Below are 21459 nucleotides of genomic sequence, written 5' to 3'. Positions count from 1 at the left end.
CCTATCCGTGTACCTGTCCGTATCCCTCCAAACCTTTCCTATCCGTGTACCCGTCCGTATCACTCTAAACCTTTCCTATCTGTGTACCTGTCCGTATCCCTCTGAACCTTTCCTATCCGTGTACCTGTCCATATCCCTCTGAACCTTTCCTATCCGTGTCCCTGTCCGTATCCCTCTGAACCTTTCCTATCCGTGTACCTGTCCATATCCCTCTAAACCTTTCCTATCCGTGTACCTGTCCATATCCCTCTAAACCTTTCCTATCCATGTACTGGTCAAAGTGTCTTTTAAATGTTGTTAATGTACCTGCCTCAACCACTTCCTCTAGGACATATATGTCAAACTCAAGGCCCGCGGGCCAAATCCAGCCCGCGGTGGAATTATCTTTGGCCCCCGAGATAATATCTAATTACTATTAAAGCTGGCCCCAGTAATCGAAGCGCCTATGGCGTATGATATGGCTAATGCTGAGTTTATTCAGGTACCAGGTTTTCAGGGTTTTTAGTGTTTATTCGGCAGTCTTCTTCATAAGAAACGGAATTTGTAAAGTGAAACACTTTGTAGTTATAGCAGAGACTGAGACACATGAGAGCAGGCTGAAAAAACGGAGGCAACGAAAGCTGCGTTCGCACGCGTCCGACTGATCCGGCCCGCATGAAGCTGCATTTTGCTCAATCCGGCCTGTGACCTAAAATGAGTTTGACACCCCTGCTCTAGGAGCTCGTTCCACAGACTGACCACTCTCCGGGTGAAGAAGTTGCCCCTCAGGTTCCAATTAAATCTCTCCCCTTTCAATTTAAACCTGTTTTCTCTGGTTCTTGATTCCCAACACAGAGAAAAATCATGTGTGCACTCACCCTATCTCTGCCCCTCATGATATTATACACCTTTATAAGGTCACCCCTCAGTCCCTTGTACTTCAAGGATCCAAGTCCTTCCCTGTCTAACTTCTCCCCTTAACTCAGGCCCTCGATTCTTGGCAACATCCTCATAAATCAGTTCTGTACCCTCTCAGCTGAATCTCATCGCTCCTGTAGCTGGGTGACACAATGTTCCAGGTGTGGTGTCGCCAGCCTCCTATAGAACTGTACGTGACATCCCGACTCCTACACTCAGTGCCCTGACTGATGAAGGCCAGCATGGTGAACTGTCCCAGAGTCTCCACTTTTCATGGAACCATGTACCTGTGCAGTTGTTATATAACGCTCCCCAGGGTCCTGCCATTCACCGAGGGGAGAGTGGTGCATTTCTTCTCAAACTTTCCCTCTTCATTCTCTTCTGAAATTGAGGGTAACCTGTTCCAGGTATCTACCGGCATTGTCCCGGTTGTGTTGGAAGGTGTACGTGTGGATCACTCCTTCCCCTCCACCATCCCCGAATAGTCCATGAATGGAGGGCTCCTGTTGGTCGGGGTCACAAGTGCAGCCTCACCACTGTCTCGTTCAACTGCAACAGAACCGGGACCCACCACACCGTCTGCCTGTGATGCCATGTCCCTCTGCCCTGCAACACTTGGGGTCGAAGGATGTCCCAGATCCAAGGGATGAACTGGACGGGTGTGGGTGGGGAATGGGGTCAGATGCTGGAGAAATGGCCCTTTCAGATAGGTTCTGGGATATGGTTTTGGAAAGGGGGTTAGGATATGTCATGTTCTGAATCAGATCTGTTAAAACTTACATAGGTGATGGAATGTGTTGTTCTGTGGCAGCAGTGCAGGGCAAAGACCCAGAATTTCTATAAATCACAAATAACCAAACAAAAGGAGGAATGAGGTCACGTTCATCGCCCATGCAGAAATGTGATGGTGTAGGGAAGGAAGCTGTTCCTGAATCATTTTGTGTGTGTGTGTTTAGGCTCCTATATCTCCTCCCTGATAGTAATTAGGAGAAGAGGCCCTGTCCCGGATGGTGAGGGTCTGAGGGTTCTTAATGATGCCACCTTCTGGAGGTACTGCCAGTTGAAGATGTCCTCAATGGTGGAGAAGGATGGAAATGGCTGAAACTACAACCTTTTTCAACCTCTTTAGGCTTTACAATTCTACCGCCAGGACTTAAGAACTTTTTAAAAGCTATTATTAATGCTTTTTGAGATAGTGATTTAGATGCATATCATATTTTTACTGAGTTAAGTATTGTATGTAATTAGTTTTGCTACAACAAGTGTATGGGACATTGGAAAAAAGTTGAATTTCCCCATGGGGATGAATAAAGTATCTATCTATCTATCTATCTATCTATCTCTTGCGATGCCGTGCATTGGAGTCTCCAAGTCAGGCTGTGATAGTCAGTCAGAATCCTCTCCACCATAACCTGTAGCACTTGGTAAGAGTTTCTCCAAAGACTCTTCTCAAATACCAAATCTTCTCAAATATCTATTAAGGTGGAGCCCCTGACGTGTGATTCTATCCTGTTGGGCCCAGGGTAAATCCTCTGAGGTGTTGATGCCCATGAATTTGAAGCTGCTCCCCCTTTCAACCGCGGGCTCCTCGATGAGGACTGGTGTGCGTGCGTTCTCCTGACTTTCCCTTCCTGAAGTCCACAGGCAGTTCCTCGGCCTTAGTGATGTTGAGTGCAGGTTTGTTGTTGCAACACCACTCAACCAGCCGATCTGTCTCACTCCTGTACTTCTCCTTGTCACAGTCTGAGAGTTTGCTGGCAACGGTGGTGAATTTGAGTTGTGCCAAGCCATACAGTCATGGTGCAGAGTAGAGCAGTGGGCTAAGCACATGTCTTTGAGGTGCACAGGTGTTGATTATCAGCGAAGAGGAGATGTAACTAATAGGAAGGGAGAAAAGAGAGGGGTGGAGAGAGAAAGAGGATGGGAGGAGAGAGGGAGGGAAATCAACAGACCCTGCAGAAGTGATAGCATAGTGTGACGCCATTACGGGTCAGAGCATCGGAGTTTGGAGTTTTATCCCAATATCCTCTGTAAGGAGTCTCTGTACGTCCTCCACGTGGAATGTGTGGGATTTTTCCGGGTGCTCCGGTTTCCTCTCACAGCCCAAAGACGTACCGGGGTAGCAGGTTAATTGGTTATTGTAAATGATCCTGTGATTAGGTTAGGATTAAATCAGGGTTGTCGGGGTTTTCTGGGTGGTGTGGCTCGAGTGTCCGGAATGGCTATTCCACATTGAATCTCTAACTCATAATCATAATCATCAGAAAGTGGGAGGGAACTGGAGCATCGGGCAGAAAACCCACACATTTCACATGGAGGACGTACATAGACTCCGTGCTACCGCTATGTATATGTGTGTGTGTATGCGTGTGTGTGTGTCTGTGTGTGTGTATATACACACAGATACAGACACACATGCACACAACTACACAGACACATGCATGAGCACACACACACACACACAATAATTTTATATTACTATAATTACTAATTTATATCAATAAACCCCCACACGTCGTTGGGACATGGGAGGGAACCCACGCTGTCACAGGGAGAACGTGCAAACTCCACACACTTGCGCGCACGCTCCGTACACACACAGACAGGAGTAATCTGTGTTGGAATAATGAATATACCAGTGCAAGTTTCTGTCAGTTTGTACTGTGCTAATTTTCTATGGCCTTCTTACAACAATGAACTGGAACGTGGACGCAGCCACCGAGGCTGACCAGACACGGCCACTGACGGACCTTTCCTGTCCTACTGCAGACTGGGGAACAGGAAGCCTCTCCCACACAGGGCGCGGGACGGAACTCGGCCTGCACTGCTCTCTTTGACTGCTCTGAGAAGGATTAAACATGCAGACTCAGGACCGGGACAAGTATCTGGACATCGATGAGGACCAGATCCTCCGTCAGCTCTCGGAGAATGAGCTGGAACAGCTGGATTACGAGTTAACGGAGATGGATCCCGAGGTAGGGAGGGGGGTGTGGGTGGTGAAGGAGGGACGTCAGACCCTTTCAGGAGACAGTGAGCAGCATAATTGCTTGTGGAGAGGGAGTTTAGTTTTCCTTAAGAAAAGGCAGCGGGAGGGTTTATTCTGAGCGCTCAGCAGAGGCAGCGAGGAGGGAGCAGGGGGGTGCGGTGGATGGAATCTACACAAGGCCAGGCCGGCAGGTCGATTAGTTGGGCCGATTTCGAACACTCGATGCTGTAATGCTGTTGTATAAGGGTAGGGTGCGGAGACAGGCACTGTGTGTGGGAGTGTGGCGAGTGGGAGTGAGGGGCAAGAAGAAGGAGAGGTGGATGAAAAGGAGGCGTGCCTGGACACCCATCCGGCGTTGGTGTAGACAAGGTGCTCATACCCCAGCCAATCCCATCTCTATGTGAATGGAGGGGATGTGGGAACTTCAAGAAGGAGCTGGGGGAGGTTCTATACTCATTGGGGTGTAGGGTGCAGGATGGGGTGTCAAAACCAGATCGGTGAACTCAGCTGTACCCTGTATCTCCTTCCTGGTGCTCACCTTTCTCTCCCCTCCTCTTTCCCCCACCACATGTTCAACCCACTTCCTCCGCCCCTCTTCTACATCTCTCCCACCATCCACTTTCCCTATCCGTGCCCCCTTTCCCTACCCGCCCCTCTTTCCCTTCCCTCTTCACCTATTTCCCCTTCTTCTCCCGCTCCACTTCTTAACTCTTTCTCCTCCTCCTCCTCCGCTCCCACTCTCTGACAGAACGCCCTGCTGCCCGCCGGTCTCAGACAGAGGGACCAGACCAAGAAGACCCCCACAGGTCCCTACGACCGCGATCAGCTACTCGACTACCTGGAAAAGGAGGCGCTGGAAGTGAAGGAGAGGGAGGACCTGATCCCCTTCACCGGAGAGAAACGAGGTGCACACTCATCTCAGTCTCTCTGAGACGCTTTTCCCACCCTCTCTCTCTCCTTCCATCCCTCTCTCCCCATTCCTCTAACACCCATTTATCAACATCCAACTTTCCCTATCTGCCCCACCTCTGCCTCCATCCCCTCCCCTTTTGCTCCTCACCCTCTTTGCCCTCCCTTCTCCCCAGCCCCACCCCCACCCCATACCCATCTTCCCCTCCACCATTCCCTTTCCCCGTCCCCTGCCCCCCACTCACCCCTAGCCCCATCCCCCCAATTTCCTTCCCTATCTCCTCCACCAATCTCTTTCTCCACCACCACCCCTCCCTACCCCTCACCTCTCCCTCACCCCTCTCTTCCTCATCTCTCCCCACCCCCTCTTTCCCTCCCCCACCCCTCCCTCTCTCTCTCCCCACTCTCTCTCCCCCACCCCCACCTCTCTCTCTCCCCCACCCCTCTCTCTCCCCACCCCTCTCCCCTCTACTTCCCTACCTGTTACATCTTCACCCTCTCTCTCCTTTTCTCTTCACTCTCACACCCCTCCCTCTACCTCTCTGTCACTCTTTCCTCCTCCTTCCGAACTGCTCTCATCCCCGTTCTCCCCCACTCCCACCCTCGTACCACCTCAGCCCTCTTCCACTCCTCCTCTCCTACCTTCCTCTGCCCCCTAGCCCTCTGCACACCCCACACCTCTCTAACTCTTGCGCTCTGTCCCGGGACAGGGAAGCCCTTTGTGCCGAAGGAGAGGGAGCTGACGCAGTTCGAGAAGGACGCGGCTGTGATCCTGGAGCCTGAGCTGGAGGAGGCGCTGGCCAACGCCAGCGACGCGGAGATGTGCGACATCGCTGGTGAGTGGAGACCGGGTGCTGGGGTGCGGGTCAGCCGACGGTTAAACTGGAGGAGGTACGACAGCCAACAGTGTCACTGGACGAAGAGGGCAGGTTGTCTTGGGGACATTGGGAGGCAACATGACAGGTGGGAATCTTGCCCCCATATCCACTCCCACGCCCCCACATTGCATCCCACGCGTGATGTCCCATAGGCACGGAGTGTATTCACCCACTAATCCACAGCAAGCCTGAGAGCAGGGTTGTAATGAGAGATAAATCCAACAGTGTTATGCCCTCACCCCCTCCCACAGCGTTCCCTCCTCCCCTACACCGTTCCCTCCTCCCCCCCACAGCATTCCCTCCTCACCCTCCGCAGTGTTCTCATCACCTCCTCACCCCCTCCCACAGCGTTCCCTCCTCACCCCCCACAGTATTCCCTCCCACAGCGTTCCCTCCTCACCCCCTCCCACAGCGTTCCCTCCTCACCCCCTCCCACAGCGTTCCCTCCTCACCCCCTCCCACAGCGTTCCCTCCTCACCCCCCACAGCGTTCCCTCCTCACCCCCCACAGTATTCCCTCCCACAGCGTTCCCTCCTCACCCCCCACAGTATTCCCTCCCACAGCGTTCCCTCCTCACCCCCCACAGTATTCCCTCCCACAGCATTCCCTCCTCACCCCCCACAGTATTCCCTCCCACAGCGTTCCCTCCTCACCCCCTCCCACAGCGTTCCCTCCTCCCCTACACCGTTCCCTCCTCCCCCCCACAGCATTCCCTCCTCACCCTCCGCAGTGTTCTCATCACCTCCTCACCCCCTCCCACAGCGTTCCCTCCTCACCCCCCACAGTATTCCCTCCCACAGCGTTCCCTCCTCACCCCCCACAGTATTCCCTCCCACAGCGTTCCCTCCTCACCCCCTCCCACAGCGTTCCCTCCTCACCCCCCACAGTATTCCCTCCCACAGCGTTCCCTCCTCACCCCCCACAGTATTCCCTCCCACAGCGTTCCCTCCTCACCCCCTCCCACAGCGTTCCCTCCTCACCCCCCACAGTATTCCCTCCCACAGCGTTCCCTCCTCACCCCCCACAGTATTCCCTCCCACAGCATTCCCTCCTCACCCCCCACAGTATTCCCTCCCACAGCGTTCCCTCCTCACCCCCTCCCACAGCGTTCCCTCCTCACCCCCCACAGTATTCCCTCCCACAGCGTTCCCTCCTCACCCCCCACAGTATTCCCTCCCACAGCGTTCCCTCCTCACCCCCTCCCACAGCGTTCCCTCCTCCCCTACACCGTTCCCTCCTCCCCCCCACAGCATTCCCTCCTCACCCTCCGCAGTGTTCTCATCACCTCCTCACCCCCTCCCACAGCGTTCCCTCCTCACCCCCCACAGTATTCCCTCCCACAGCGTTCCCTCCTCACCCCCCACAGTATTCCCTCCCACAGCGTTCCCTCCTCACCCCCTCCCACAGCGTTCCCTCCTCCCCTACACCGTTCCCTCCTCCCCCCCACAGCATTCCCTCCTCACCCTCCGCAGTGTTCTCATCACCTCCTCACCCCCTCCCACAGCGTTCCCTCCTCACCCCCCACAGTATTCCCACCCACAGCGTTCCCTCCTCACCCCCCACAGTATTCCCTCCCACAGCATTCCCTCCTCACCCCCCACAGTATTCCCTCCCACAGCGTTCCCTCCTCACCCCCTCCCACAGCGTTCCCTCCTCCCCTACACCGTTCCCTCCTCCCCCCCACAGCATTCCCTCCTCACCCTCCGCAGTGTTCTCATCACCTCCTCACCCCCTCCCACAGCGTTCCCTCCTCACCCCCCACAGTATTCCCTCCCACAGCGTTCCCTCCTCACCCCCCACAGTATTCCCTCCCACAGCGTTCCCTCCTCACCCCCTCCCACAGCGTTCCCTCCTCCCCTACACCGTTCCCTCCTCCCCCCCACAGCATTCCCTCCTCACCCTCCGCAGTGTTCTCATCACCTCCTCACCCCCTCCCACAGCGTTCCCTCCTCACCCCCCACAGTATTCCCTCCCACAGCGTTCCCTCCTCACCCCCCACAGTATTCCCTCCCACAGCATTCCCTCCTCACCCCCCACAGTATTCCCTCCCACAGCGTTCCCTCCTCACCCCCTCCCACAGCGTTCCCTCCTCCCCTACACCGTTCCCTCCTCCCCCCCACAGCATTCCCTCCTCACCCTCCGCAGTGTTCTCATCACCTCCTCACCCCCTCCCACAGCGTTCCCTCCTCACCCCCCACAGTATTCCCTCCCACAGCGTTCCCTCCTCACCCCCTCCCACAGCGTTCCCTCCTCCCCTACACCGTTCCCTCCTCCCCCCCACAGCATTCCCTCCTCACCCTCCGCAGTGTTCTCATCACCTCCTCACCCCCTCCCACAGCGTTCCCTCCGTGCCCCTCTCAACTCTACCCACTTACACCTTGCTCCCCCCATGGTCCTCACTGTGAGACAGTCGGGAGGTAAGGGAGAGGGAACGGAGGGGTGGAGAGAGGGTGAGGACAGCAAGGGCAGGAGGAGTGGGCAGGGATGAAGGGGGAGAGAGGGCAGAGGGACGGGATGAGATCTGGGAGGGGTGGGATGAAGAGAGGGGAAGGGCTGTGAGCATGTGAAGAGGGTGTGGGGAGGTGTAAGCGTGGAGAGAACGAGGGGGTCAGAGGGAGGAAGGGAGGGTATGGGACAAGAGAGGGAAGTGAGAAGCTGGCATCTGAGACGGGGAGGAGGAGGAGGGGTGAATGAGGGAAAATTCCTGAGGGATGGGCGGGGATGGTGTGAACAGGGCATAATAATCCACAGACGAGGATCTGCTGCAGCTTGGCAGGGCCAGCCGGCGTGGATTTGCTAATTGGGCGTGAGTGCAGTTTGGATTGCCCATCGTACACGGGTTACACGTTGCTGATGGGGTTGCAGCTGACATCTGAGCAGGGAGACAGCTCCCTGCTATCCCAACAATTGTGCTTTCAAAGGGCAAGCTTGAGCCTTTAGAGACTCTGTGATTAACAGCCAGGTCTCTGTGTGTTACACAGATTCTTCACACCCGCAATTCCTCCCCCGTCTCCCCATACCAGTCACCCATGTACGAGCCTGAGCTTTCCTCTCTTGTGGGCATTCAGAAAATACAAGAAACACAATAGAACCAATGAAAACTACACCCTATAGTTGGGACAAACAAACAGTGTACAAAAATACAGCAAACTGTGCAAATATAGACAGACAGACAGAAGAAAATAAGCAATAAATGTTGAGAACCTGAGTTGAAGAGTCCTTGGAAGTGAGAGGACGAATGAAATTGAGTGAAGTTATCCCCTCTCCAGTTCCTATCCGTGTACCTGTCCGTGTCCCTCTAAACCTTTCCTATCCGTGTACCTGTCCGTATCCCTCTAAACCTTCCCTATCCGTGTACCTGTCCGTATCCCTCTAAACCGTTCCCATCCGCGTACCTGTCCGTATCCCTCTAAACCGTTCCTATCCGCGTACCTGTCCGTATCCCTCTAAACCTTTCCTATCCGCGTACCTGTCCGTATCCCTCTAAACCTTTCCTATCCGTGTACCTGTCCGTATCCCTCTAAACCTTTCCTATCCGTGTACCTGTCCGTATCCCTCTAAACCTTTCCTATCCGTGTACCTGTCCGTATCCCTCTAAACCTTTCCTATCCGTGTACCTGTCCGTATCCCTCTAAACCTTTCCTATCCGTGTACCTGTCCGTATCCCTCTAAACCTTTCCTATCCGTATACCTGTCTGTATCCCTCTAAACCTTTCCGAATTCCTCTGAACCTTTCCTATCTGTGTACCTGTGCACATCACTGTAAACCTTTCACCTGTTCTGTAAAGTGTTGTGATGAGCACTACACTATCATACTGCCGGGAAGATGTTTGTATGTTTTCCCTATGTGAGTACATTGGTTTCCTCCCATAGTCCAAAGCTGTACCAGTTGGTAGGTTAATTTGTCGTTCTACATTGTCCTGTGGCTAGGCTAGTGTTAAACAGATGGGTTGCTGGTGGTGTGGCTTGTTGGGTTTGAAGGGTCTGTTCCCTGCTGTATCTCTAAATAAATTATGCATAGAATCTTTGTGACAGTAGGAGTACAAGGTGATGCGTAGAGTGGACAGCCAGAGGGTGTCCTTCTGATGTGATTGAAGGAAGTATAAGGGAGAGTGTCAGTGGTAGTGATGGGTGTCTGGAATGTGCTACCAGGGCTGATGGAGGCGGGTACAATAGAGGAGTTTCAGGGGCTCTTGGATGGACATGTCAGGAGGGATTTTGTTTATAATTCCCCAGGGTGGTCAGCAGAGATTTGGTGGGCTGAAGGGTCTGTTCCTGTGCTGTACTTTCCACACTGTGAATTGCTTTCTCACCTAGTCAGTATGGTGTATGTACTGTACCGAGGAGTGAGGTACCGGTGGGTAATCAGGGCTGGAGTGGTCAGCTGTGCCGACAGGGAGACTGGAAGGAGTGTGGTGTGCTGGGCGGGGGGGGGGGGTGGAGAAATCAGGAGGCAGAGCTTCAGGGGAAGGCTGTGACGTGTCTCCTTGTCAGAGGAGTCTCCGATTCCCATGGGTCAGCACTGGGCACCGTGACACGGCAGGTGGCTGAGACCCAATATAGATCACAGATGGGTAATCCATCTGCCGCAGCCGGGTCACCCGGGGTTACTCGACTCCCTGGAGCGATGGAGGGGGCAGGGTGGGAGCCACTTTCTAGATGGTTTCCGAGGAGAAAGGGGGAGTAGAGCTCCCTTCTCTCAAAGGTTTCACCCTGCATATCGGTGCCACCCCACACATAGTGCAGCACCTTCATTCTGTCCACCACAAAAGGCAGGATTTCCCAGTGGCCTCCCATTCTGACACGTGTGTCCATGGTCACCTCTACTGCCACGATGAGGCCAAATTCAGATTGGAAGAGCAACGACTTGTATTCTATCTCGGTAGCCTCCAACCTGACGACATGAACATCGATTTCACTAACCGCTGGTAAATACTAACCCCCCCCCCCCACCCATTCTCTCTGTTTCTATTCCCCATTATGGTTCCCTCCTCACCTCTTCTCTCCTTTCCTTCTCATCACCTCTCTATAGTGACCCTCTCCCTTCTCTTTCTCCTGTGGTCCAGTCTCCTCTCCTATTGGATGCCTTCTTCTTCAGCCCTTTACCTCTTCCACCTATCACCTCCCAGCTTCTTACTTCCCTCTCCCACCCACTGACCTTCCCCTTTACCTACTCTCATGTATCACCTGCCAGATGGTTCTCATTTACCACACCCCCACCATATCTGGCTTCTTCCCCTTCCTTTCTGGTCTAGATGAAGGGGCTCGGCCTAATCGACTGTTTATTCCTCTCCATAGATGCTGTCTGACCTGCTGGGTTCATTCAGCATTTTTTTGGTGTAGCCTAAAGTTCCATTGCCCGCAGAGAGTCTGTTTCTAACCTGTGTCCAACCTGTGTCCTGGGAGTGTGTGATGGGACGGTGTATAGAATTATAGAACAGTATTGTGCAGGTACTTCAGCCCAACCAGTTCGTGCTAGCCCAGCCAGTCCCAGTTTCCTGCATTTGTCCCAAACCGGCATGGGAAGTCTAGTTGTCCACAGGGTTTATCTGACAAGATACTGAAGTAGTTGGCCAGGCCTTTCTAACTGCTGGGACCCAGCTGGATTCGAACTCGTGGCCACTGGTGATGCCACTACACCACCGGCAGGCCCAACCCCTCCAAGTGCTTTGTAAGTCATACTGTTTTACCCGTCACAACCACTACCTCCGGCAGATGGTCCACACGCTAAAGGAGTTGCCCCCCAGGTTCCTATTAAATCTTTCTTATCCGACTGGAAATCTCCGACCCCCCCCCCACTTAGTTTTGGACCCGTCTACCAAATGCTGATTGATTCTGTTCCTCAGAATTCCCTCCAGTAACTTCCCAAGTCTACTGTGTCAATCCTCTACCTCCAAACTGTGTCTGACCCCGGGAGTGTGTGATGGGACGGTGTAGAGGGAGTTTCACTCTGTGTCTGACCCTGGGAGTGTGTGATGGGACGGTGTGGAGGGAGCTTCACTCTGTGTCTGACCCCGGGAGTGTGTGATGAGACTGTATAGAGGGAGCTTCACTCTGTGTCTGACCCCGGGAGTGTGTGATGGGACAGTGTAGAGGGAGTTTCACTCTGTGTCTGACCCCGGGAGTGTGTGATGGGACGGTGTGGAGGGAGCTTCACTCTGTGTCTGACACCGGGAGTGTGTGATGGGACGGTGTGGAGGGAGCTTCACTCTGTGTCTGACCCCGGGAGTGTGTGATGGGACGGTGTGGGGAGGGTCTGACACCGGGAGTGTGTGATGGGACGGTGTGGGGAGGGTCTGACACCGGGAGTGTGTGATGGGACGGTGTGGAGGGAGTTTCACTCTGTGTCTGACCCCGGGAGTGTGTGATGGAACGGTGTGGAGGGAGTTTCACTCTGTGTCTGACCCCGGGAGTGTGTGATGGGACGGTGTGGAGGGAGTTTCACTCTGTGTCTGACCCCGGGAGTGTGTGATGGGACGGTGTGGAGGGAGTTTCACTCTCTGTCTGACACCGGGAGTGTGTGATGGGACGGTGTAGAGGGAGTTTCACTCTGTGTCTGACCCCGGGAGTGGGTGATGGGACGGTGTGGAGGAAGTTTCACTCTGTGTCTGACCCCGGGAGTGTGTGATGGGACGGTGTGGAGGGAGTTTCACTCCGTGTCTGACCCCGGGAGTGTGTGATGGGACGGTGTGGAGGGAGTTTCACTCTGTGTCTGACACCGGGAGTGTGTGATGGGACGGTGTGGAGGGAGTTTCACTCTGTGTCTGACCCCGGGAGTTGTGATGGGACGGTGTGGGGAGGGTCTGACCCCGGGGGTTGTGATGGGACGGTGTGGGGAGGGTCTGACCCCGGGAGTTGTGATGGGACAGTGTGGGGAGGGTCTGACCCCGGGGGTTGTGATGGGACGGTGTGGGGAGGGTCTGACCCCGGGTGTGTGTGATGGGACAGTGTGGGGAGGGTCTGACCCCGGGGGTTGTGATGGGACAGTGTGCGGAGTGTCTGACCCCGGGGGTTGTGATGGGACAGTGTGGGGAGGGTCTGACCCCGGGGGTTGTGATGGGACGGTGTGGGGAGTGTCTGACCCCGGGGGTTGTGATGGGACGGTGTGGGGGAGGGTCTGACCCTGGGGGTTGTGATGGGACGGTGTGGGGTGGGTCTGACCCCGGGGGTTGTGATGGGACGGTTTGCGGAGGGTCTGACCCCGGGGGTTGTGATGGGACGATCTGAGGAGGGTCTGACCCCGGGGGTTGTGATGGGACGGTGTGCGGAGGGTCTGACCCCGGGGGTTGTGATGGGACGGTGTGGGGAGGGTCTGACCCCGGGGGTTGTGATGGGACGGTGTGGGGGAGGGTCTGACCCCGGGGGTTGTGATGGGACGGTGTGGGGTGGGTCTGACCCCGGGGGTTGTGATGGGACGGTGTGGGGAGGGTCTGACCCCGGGGGTTGTGATGGGACGGTGTGGGGTGGGTCTGACCCCGGGGGTTGTGATGGGACGGTGTGGGGAGGGTCTGACCCCGGGGGTTGTGATGGGACGGTGTGGGGAGGTTCTGACCCCGGGGGTTGTGATGGGACGGTGTGGGGGAGGGTCTGACCCCGGGGGTTGTGACGGGACGGTGAGGGGAGGGTCTGACCCCGGGGGTTGTGATGGGACGGTGTGGGGAAGGTCTGACCCCGGGGGTTGTGACGGGACGGTGTGGGGAGGGTCTGACCCCGGGGGTTGTGAAGGGACGGTGTGGGGAAGGTCTGACCCCGGGGGTTGTGACGGGACGGTGTGGGGAGGGTCTGACCCCGAGGGTTGTGACGGGACGGTGTGGGGAAGGTCTGACCCCGGGGGTTGTGACGGGACGGTGTGGGGAGGGTCTGACCCCGAGGGTTGTGACGGGACGGTGTGGGGAAGGTCTGACCCCGGGGGTTGTGACGGGACTGTGTGGGGAGGGTCTGACCCCGGGGGTTGTGATGGGACGGTGTGGGGAGGGTCTGACCCCGGGAGTGTGTGATGGGACGGTGTGGGGAGGGTCTGACCATGGGGGTTGTGATGGGACGGTGTGGGGAGTGTCTGACCCCGGGGGTTGTGATGGGACGGTGTGGGGAAGGTCTGACCCCGGGGGTTGTGATGGGACGGTGTAGGGAGGGTCTGACCCCGGGAGTTGTGATGGGACGGTGTGCGGAGGGTCTGACCCCGGGGGTTGTGATGGGACGGTGTGGGGAGGGTCTGACCCCGGGGGTTGTGATGGGACGGTGTGGGGAAGGTCTGACCCCGGGGGTTGTGATGGGACGGTGTGGGGAGTGTCTGACCCCGAGGGTTGTGATGGGACGGTGTGGGGAAGGTCTGACCCCGGGGGTTGTGATGGGACGGTGTGGGGAGGGTCTGACCCCGGGGGTTGTGATGGGACGGTGTAGGGAGGGTCTGACCCCGGGAGTTGTGATGGGACGGTGTGCGGAGGGTCTGACTAATGTACGAAATCCCTGATGACTGCTCTGTTTTGCAGCGATTCTGGGGATGTACAAGCTGATGAGCAACAAGCAGTACTACGATGCGCTGGCAACTGGAACAATCATCAACAAGGAGGGCATAAACAGTGAGTGACAACATTATTCCGGCAGCCTCCTGCCCCCGGGAACTCTGCCGTGATCCCTCACCACCCACGAACTGCTTGTTTCTCTCGTGCGGTCTCAGGCAGTAAAATCACTCCTGCTACTACTGAACATGGACTAAATGTTCTTTGGAACCTCTTGTCCATTGAAATGAACCAATGGGCATATTTCTCATGTTTCTTCCATCTTTTGCTTCAGTTTGGACTCTACACTGTCCCAGCATCTGCAGGTCAGGAGTGTCACGGGATAGTCCTCTCTTCTGTGGCTGCAGTTAGTCCATGTATTCAACATCTGCCACATTACCTCTGCAAGGTACAGATAGGACATGCTTCACATCCCTGAGTTAAACTCTTGGGGACTTGGGAACCTCGACACCACCCATGACAAAGTGGCCCACTTGAATGGCATACCATTCACCCCACCCCCAGCAAACATCACCCCCTCTCCACCACAGTGTCTGCAGTGTGTACCATCAACAAAACGCACCATGGTTACTTACCAAGGTCATCCCGACAACCAATTTCAAACTGACTGCCTCTCCCACCTTGGGGAACTCCCATCCTCCGTGGGAACCCCTTCCACCATCCTGGACTGGGAAATACTTCGGCCACACCTACACTATCTTCGGCTACGATTCCCGGACCTTCCTTCCCATCAGCACTGTGAGAGACTCTTCCCCACACCGACTGTGGCAGTTTGAAATGGCAGATCATAAGAACACCAAAGAGTCACACAGCCGGGAAACAGCCCAATGGCCCAACTGGTCCATGATGACCAAAATTCCCATCGAACCAAGCTCGCCCATTTTCTCACAATTGTCCTATCCGTGTACCTGTCCACATCCCTCTAAACCTTTCCTATCCGTGTACCCGTCCGTATCCCTCTAAACCTTTCCTATCCGTGTCCCTGTCCGTATCCCTCTAAACCTTTCCTATCCGTGTACCTGTCCACATCCCTCTAAACCTTTCCTATCCGTGTCCCTGTCCGTATCCCTCTAAACCTTTCCTATCCGTGTACCTGTCCACATCCCTCTAAACCTTTCCTATCCGTGTACCTGTCCGTATCTTTCTAAACCTTTCCTATCCATGTACCTGTCCGTATCCCTCTAAACCTTTCCTATCCGTGTCCCTGTCCGTATCTTTCTAAACCTTTCCTATCCGTGTACCTGTCCGTATCGTTCTAAACCTTTCCTATCCGTGTACCTGTCCGTATCTTTCTAAACCTTTCCTATCCGTGTACCTGTCCGTATCTTTCTAAACCTTTCCTATCCGTGTACCTGTCCGTATCCCTCTGAACCTTTCCTATCCGTGAACCTGTCCGTATCCCTCTAAACCTTTCCTATCCGTGTACCTGTCTGTATCTTTCTAAACCTTTCCTATCCATGTACCTGTCCGTATCTTTCTAAACCTTTCCTATCCGTGTACCTGTCCGTATCCCTCTAAACCTTTCCTATCCGTGTCCCTGTCCGTATCTTTCTAAACCTTTCCTATCCGTGTACCTGTCCGTATCTTTCTAAACCTTTCCTATCCGTATACCTCTGAACCTTTCCTATCCGTGTACCCGTCCGTATCCCGCTAAACCTTTCCTATCCGTGTACCCGTCCGTATCACTCTGAACCTTTCCTTTGAGTGTACCCGTCCGTATCCCTCTAAACCTTTCCTATCCGTGTACCTGTCCATATCCCTCTGAACCTTTCCTAACCGTGTACCTGTCCGTATCACTCTGAACCTTTCCTATCCGTGTACCTGTCCATATCTCCCTCTAAACCTTTCCTATCCGTGTACCTGTCCGTATCCCTCTAAACCTTTCCTATCCGTGTACCTGTCCATATCCCTCTAAACCTTTCCTATCCGTGTACCTGTCCATATCCCTCTAAACCTTTCCTATCCATGTACCCGTCCGTATCCCTCTCAACCTTTCGTATCCGTGTCCCTATCCGTATCCCTCTAAACCTTTCCTATCCGTGTACCTGTTCATATCCCTCTAAACCTTTCCTATCCGTGTACCTGTCCGTATCCCTCTGAACCATTCCTATCCGTGTACCTGTCCGTATCCCTCTAAACCTTTCCTATCCATGTATGTGTCCATTTGTCTTTTAAATGTTGTTAATGTACCTGCCTCAACCACTTCCTCTGGCAGCTCATTCCACAGACTGACCACCCTCTGGGTGCAGAAGTTGCCCCTCAGGTTCCAATTAAATCTCTGCACTCTCATCTTAAACCCCTGTTCTCTGGCAGCATCACCAACGTTTTGGAGAACTGTAACTTTATGTCCCAACTCTTGTACTCTGTGTCCTACCTGATGAAGGCCAGCATGTCAAATGCCTTCCTCACCACCCTGTCTACCTGTACCTCCCGTTCCCTCTGTTCTACAGCATTCTTCAGGGCCCTGGCATTGACTGTGAAAGTCCTGCCTTGGTTTGTCTTCTCAAAATGTGACACTGATAACGTGCCCTGACGAAGATCATTCAGCCCCTCGAACCCCCCCTTCATTCAGTGTATTCTGCCTTCTCGCCACTTCATTGCACTGACCCCTGACCCTTCAATTCCCCCAATAGGCTTCCACCTTGAAATTCCTCGGCATGCAAGGCACGTCGTGAAAGAATTCCAAATATTCCACAGCCTCTTTGGTGATGAAATCATTCCCATGTCCATCCAGAATCATTGACCCCTCATCCTCAGTTGGTGACCCTCTCAAGTCCTCTGAGAGTTTTGTCCATTTCAATGAGATCTCCCCTCGTTCTGGTTCAGAGAGGTCATGCCACAAAGAAACAGGCCCTTTGGCCCATCATGACTGCACTAACCCTACTTGCCAGCGTTAATTCCATTTCCCTGTAAAACTTCACTGTTCCTCCCTCCTCCACCTCCTCTGGAAGCTCATTCCAAGTACCAACTAATGTGAGAACATTTCTGCCCTGCAGATCGGTTAGACTATTAGATGTAGGAACACAATTAAGGCATTCAACCATCGATTCTGCTCTGCCATTTCATTACGACGAATTTCTAATCCCTCAGCCCCATTCTCCTGCCTTCTGCCTTTGACACCCTTACTAATCAAGAACTTATCAATCTTTTCTTTAAATATACCCCACGACCTGACCTGCAACAATGAATTCCACTAGTCATCGTCCTCTTGCTGAACTCCTCCTCTCTGTAGCATCTAAATCATCATCTTTCAAACCCTCTCCCTCTCCAGTTCAACCTATCTCTCTGGTTTTAGACACCTCTGAAAGATTGGGACTATTTACACTAAATATGCCACATTTTTTCCATGCTGACTCTGTCCTCCCATTTAGCCTCTAGCCCTAAGCCTCTCCTACCCGTGTATTTTCAATGTTACCGATGTGCCAGCCTCAATCAATATTTCCAAATCAGCACCACCCTCAATCTGAAGAAGCAGCCTGTAATGTCCTGTGTAAATCTGATCTTAAATGTCCAGTTTACGTCCCTCATGATCTTGAATGCCTCCAGCAGGTCACCACTGAATCACGCACATTCCAGTCCACACAGCCTCTCCGTGTAACTCAGGCTCCCAAGTCCAGGCAATCATCAACATCCTGGTTGATCTTTTCCGCATTAGTTCTCGTTTAACGACATCATTCCTAAAACAGGATGAGTACAAAGTAACCATATAACCATATAACAATCACAGCACGGAAACAGGCCATTCCGGCCCTCCTAGTCCGTGCCGAACTCTTAATCTCACCTAGTCCCACCTACCCGCACTCAGCCCATAACCCTCCACTCCTTTCCTATCCATATACCTATCCAATTTTACCTTAAATGACACAACTGATCTGGCCTCTACTACTTCTACAGGAAGCTCATTCCACACAGCTATCACTCTCTGAGTAAAGAAATACCCCCTCGTGTTTCCCTTAAACTTTTGCCCCCTAACTCTCAAATCATGTCCTCTCGTTTGAATCTCCCCTACTCTCAATGGAAACAGCCTATTCACGTCAACTCTATCTATCCCTCTCAACATTTTAAATACCTCGATCAAATCCCCCCTCAACCTTCTACGCTCCAATGAATAGAGACCTAACTCTGAGATCGGCCTCACCAATGGGATCCCCCTGCTCCACAACACCCCTCATACCACCTCTCAGCTCCGTAGCTCCAGAGGTATTAGAACCAGCCTATCAGAATTCAGATTCAGATGTACGCTCAGTGGCCACTTTATTAGGTACACCTGTACACCTCAATAATGCAAATATCTAATCAGCCAATCATGTGGCAGCATCTCAATGCATGTAAACATGCAGACATGGTCAAGAGATTCATTTGTTGTTCAGACCAAACGTCAGGATGGAGAAGAAATATGATCTAAGTGACTTTGACCATGGAATGATTGTTGGTGCCAGACGGGGTGGTTTGAGTATCTTCGAAACTGCCGATCTCCTGGGATTTTCATGCACAACAGTCTCTAGAGTCTACTGAGAATGGTGCGAGAAACAAGACAACAGCTCTGTGGGTGAAAACGCTTTGTTAATAAGAGAGGCCAGAGGAGAATGGTCAGACTGGTTCACGCTGACAGGAAGGCGACAGCACCTCAAACCACCAGGCAATACAAGAAGAGCACGTCTGAATGTTGAACCTTGACATGGACAGGCTACTGCAGCAGGAGACCACAGCGTGTTCTCCTAGTACAGTGCCACCGCCTGTATTAGTCACATGTAAGGTACAACGAAACATATGGTGTCACCTGCGTCCGCAACCAACATGCCCAAGAATGTGGTGGGGCCGGTCTGCCACCCAAAGCCTATTCGAAGGGTAAATGGGATGGGCAATAAATGGTGGCAGGCCCAGATAACTTCTTTTTTGTTTTGTCTGGTAGGTGTTGTGAAACCGGATTCTTATGAATATAAACCAGTGCCTGATGAACCGCCCAACGAAACGGACGTAGAGGACACCATGAAGAGAATAAAAAACAACGATAAGGATCTCGTGGAGGTCAACCTCAACAACATTCAGGTGATCCTTCCCTCTGTTACCTGCTGTGCTGATCAATGAGGAGAGGCCCCAGTCTCTTGTTGTTCATTGGTACTCCGCCTCTCTCCAGCAATCCAAGGTAAACTCTGACCATCAGTAAATGAAAACTTATTTTTAAAAAATAATCTTTTGAACACAGAGAGCAGCTCTTCCTGTACCATCCCATCACTCACTCCCGGGGTCAGACACAGAGTGAAACTCCCTCCACACTGTCCCATCACACACTCCCGGGGTCAGAGTGAAACTCCCTCTACACCGTCCCATCACACACTCCCGGGGTCAGACACAGAGTGAATCTCCCTCTACACCGTCCCATCACACACTCCCTGGGTCAGACACAGAGTGAAACTCCCTCCACACCGTCCCATCACACACTCCCGGGGTCAGACACAGAGTGAAACTCCCTCCACACCGTCCCATCACACACTCCCGGGGTCAGACACAGAGTGAAGCTCCCTCCACACCGTCCCATCACACACTCCCGGGGTCAGACACAGAGTGAAACTCCCTCCACACCGTCCCATCACACACTCCTGGGGTCAGACACAGAGTGATACTCCCTCCACACCATCCCATCACTCACTCCCGGGGTCAGACACAGAGTGAAACTCCCTCCACACCGTCCCATCACTCACTCCCGGGGTCAGACACAGAGTGAATCTCCCTCCACACCGTCCCATCACACACTCCCGGGGTCAGACACAGAGTGAAACTCCCTCCACACCGTCCCATCACACACTCCCGGGGTCAGACACAGAGTGAATCTCCCTCCACACCGTCCCATCACACACTCCCGGGGTCAGACACAGAGTGAAACTCCCTCCACACCGTCCCATCACACACTCCCGGGGTCAGACACAGAGTGAAGCTCCCTCCACACCGTCCCATCACACACTCCCGGGGTCAGACACAGAGTGAAGCTCCCTCCACACCGTCCCATCACACACTCCCGGGGTCAGACACAGAGTGAAGCTCCCTCCACACCGTCCCATCACACACTCCCGGGGTCAGACACAGAGTGAAGCTCCCTCCACACCGTCCCATCACACACTCCCGGGGTCAGACACAGAGTGAAGCTCCCTCCACACCGTCCCATCACACACTCCCGGGGTCAGACACAGAGTGAAGCTCCCTCCACACCGTCCCATCACACACTCCCGGGGTCAGACAGAGAGTGAAGCTCCCTCCACACCGTCCCATCACACACTCCCGGGGTCAGACACAGAGTGAAGCTCCCTCCACACCGTCCCATCACACACTCCCGGGGTCAGACACAGAGTGAACCTCCCTCCACACCGTCCCATCACACACTCCCAGGGTCAGACACAGAGTGAAACTCCCTCTACACTGTCCCATCACACACTCCCGGGGTCAGACACAGAGTGAATCTCCCTCCACACCGTCCCATCACACACTCCCGGGGTCAGACACAGAGTGAAACTCCCTCCACACCGTCCCATCACACACTCCCGGGGTCAGACACAGAGTGAAACTCTTCTGAATGCACTGGGAGAAATCGAGGAAAAACTGCTGTATTAAGGTCGTGAGTTACTTGGGGTTGGTTTGAAACGTCTCTTGAACATCTAAGTGAGCGGCTGGTTTAGTGTGGAAGCTTCGTTTGGAGTTTTTCTGCCAGTTTGGACGGGGTTCGTTGACGGCTGCGAACTGCGTAGCACCCTGCTGTGGCCGCTGGCAACTCGCCAGGAAGCCAGGTCGCTCCAAAAACCGGAGACAAACGCCGTTGTTCCCCCACTGACATCGGGACAACCTCCTTCCATCTTTATCGTCGTGACTCACGTTCGGTGTAGGAGCCAAAACATCGTTTGAGACATCTCGATCTCTCATGGCCTGGAGTTTCTGCAGGACTAACGGAGCCTTTCCTGGCGTTGGAATTTCTGGCACTGAGCCAGCAAGGTACTGCCAAGTACAAACTTTTCCGGCCAGTTACTCAACTCGCTCCAGGACTTTAGAAGCAGCAGCACCACCGTATCTTTCTCGATTCGGACACAGAAGTAACATGCCGGACCGGTCTACAGGGAGTCGCAGGCCTTCGGGGAGTTATGCCAAGGCGGCTGCCTCTCCAACCTCGGACAACGCCCTGTTTCGGTCGGTGAAAGTTGAACACGGGGTGCAATGTATTTTGTGAACTGGAACTACCCTGGAAAAGTGCGCGGAGGCTATGGAGGACTTGTTGGGGAGAGAT

At 53.8% G+C, this 21459-nt stretch overlaps 1 protein-coding gene across 2 annotated transcripts in view; it reads left to right on the top strand.

Annotated features, from left to right (window-relative positions):
- Nucleotides 1–21459, top strand: part of tmod4 (tropomodulin 4 (muscle)) — a 39769-nt gene that overhangs the window by 6541 nt on the left and 11769 nt on the right. For both annotated transcript variants that reach the window (XM_073061292.1, XM_073061293.1), the window contains exons 2-6: nt 3667–3872; nt 4632–4788; nt 5503–5628; nt 14160–14249; nt 19102–19238. In XM_073061292.1, the coding sequence (XP_072917393.1) occupies nt 3756–3872; nt 4632–4788; nt 5503–5628; nt 14160–14249; nt 19102–19238 (627 nt within the window). In that variant the 5' untranslated portion in view covers nt 3667–3755. The remainder of the gene's footprint in view (nt 1–3666; nt 3873–4631; nt 4789–5502; nt 5629–14159; nt 14250–19101; nt 19239–21459) is intronic.

Source organism: Hemitrygon akajei, chromosome 11 (genome assembly GCF_048418815.1).
Source record: "Hemitrygon akajei chromosome 11, sHemAka1.3, whole genome shotgun sequence".
Classification (NCBI taxonomy): domain Eukaryota; kingdom Metazoa; phylum Chordata; class Chondrichthyes; order Myliobatiformes; family Dasyatidae; genus Hemitrygon; species Hemitrygon akajei.
The sequence above is the reverse complement of the archived record's forward strand: the minus strand, read 5'-3'. Positions and strand labels throughout refer to the sequence as shown.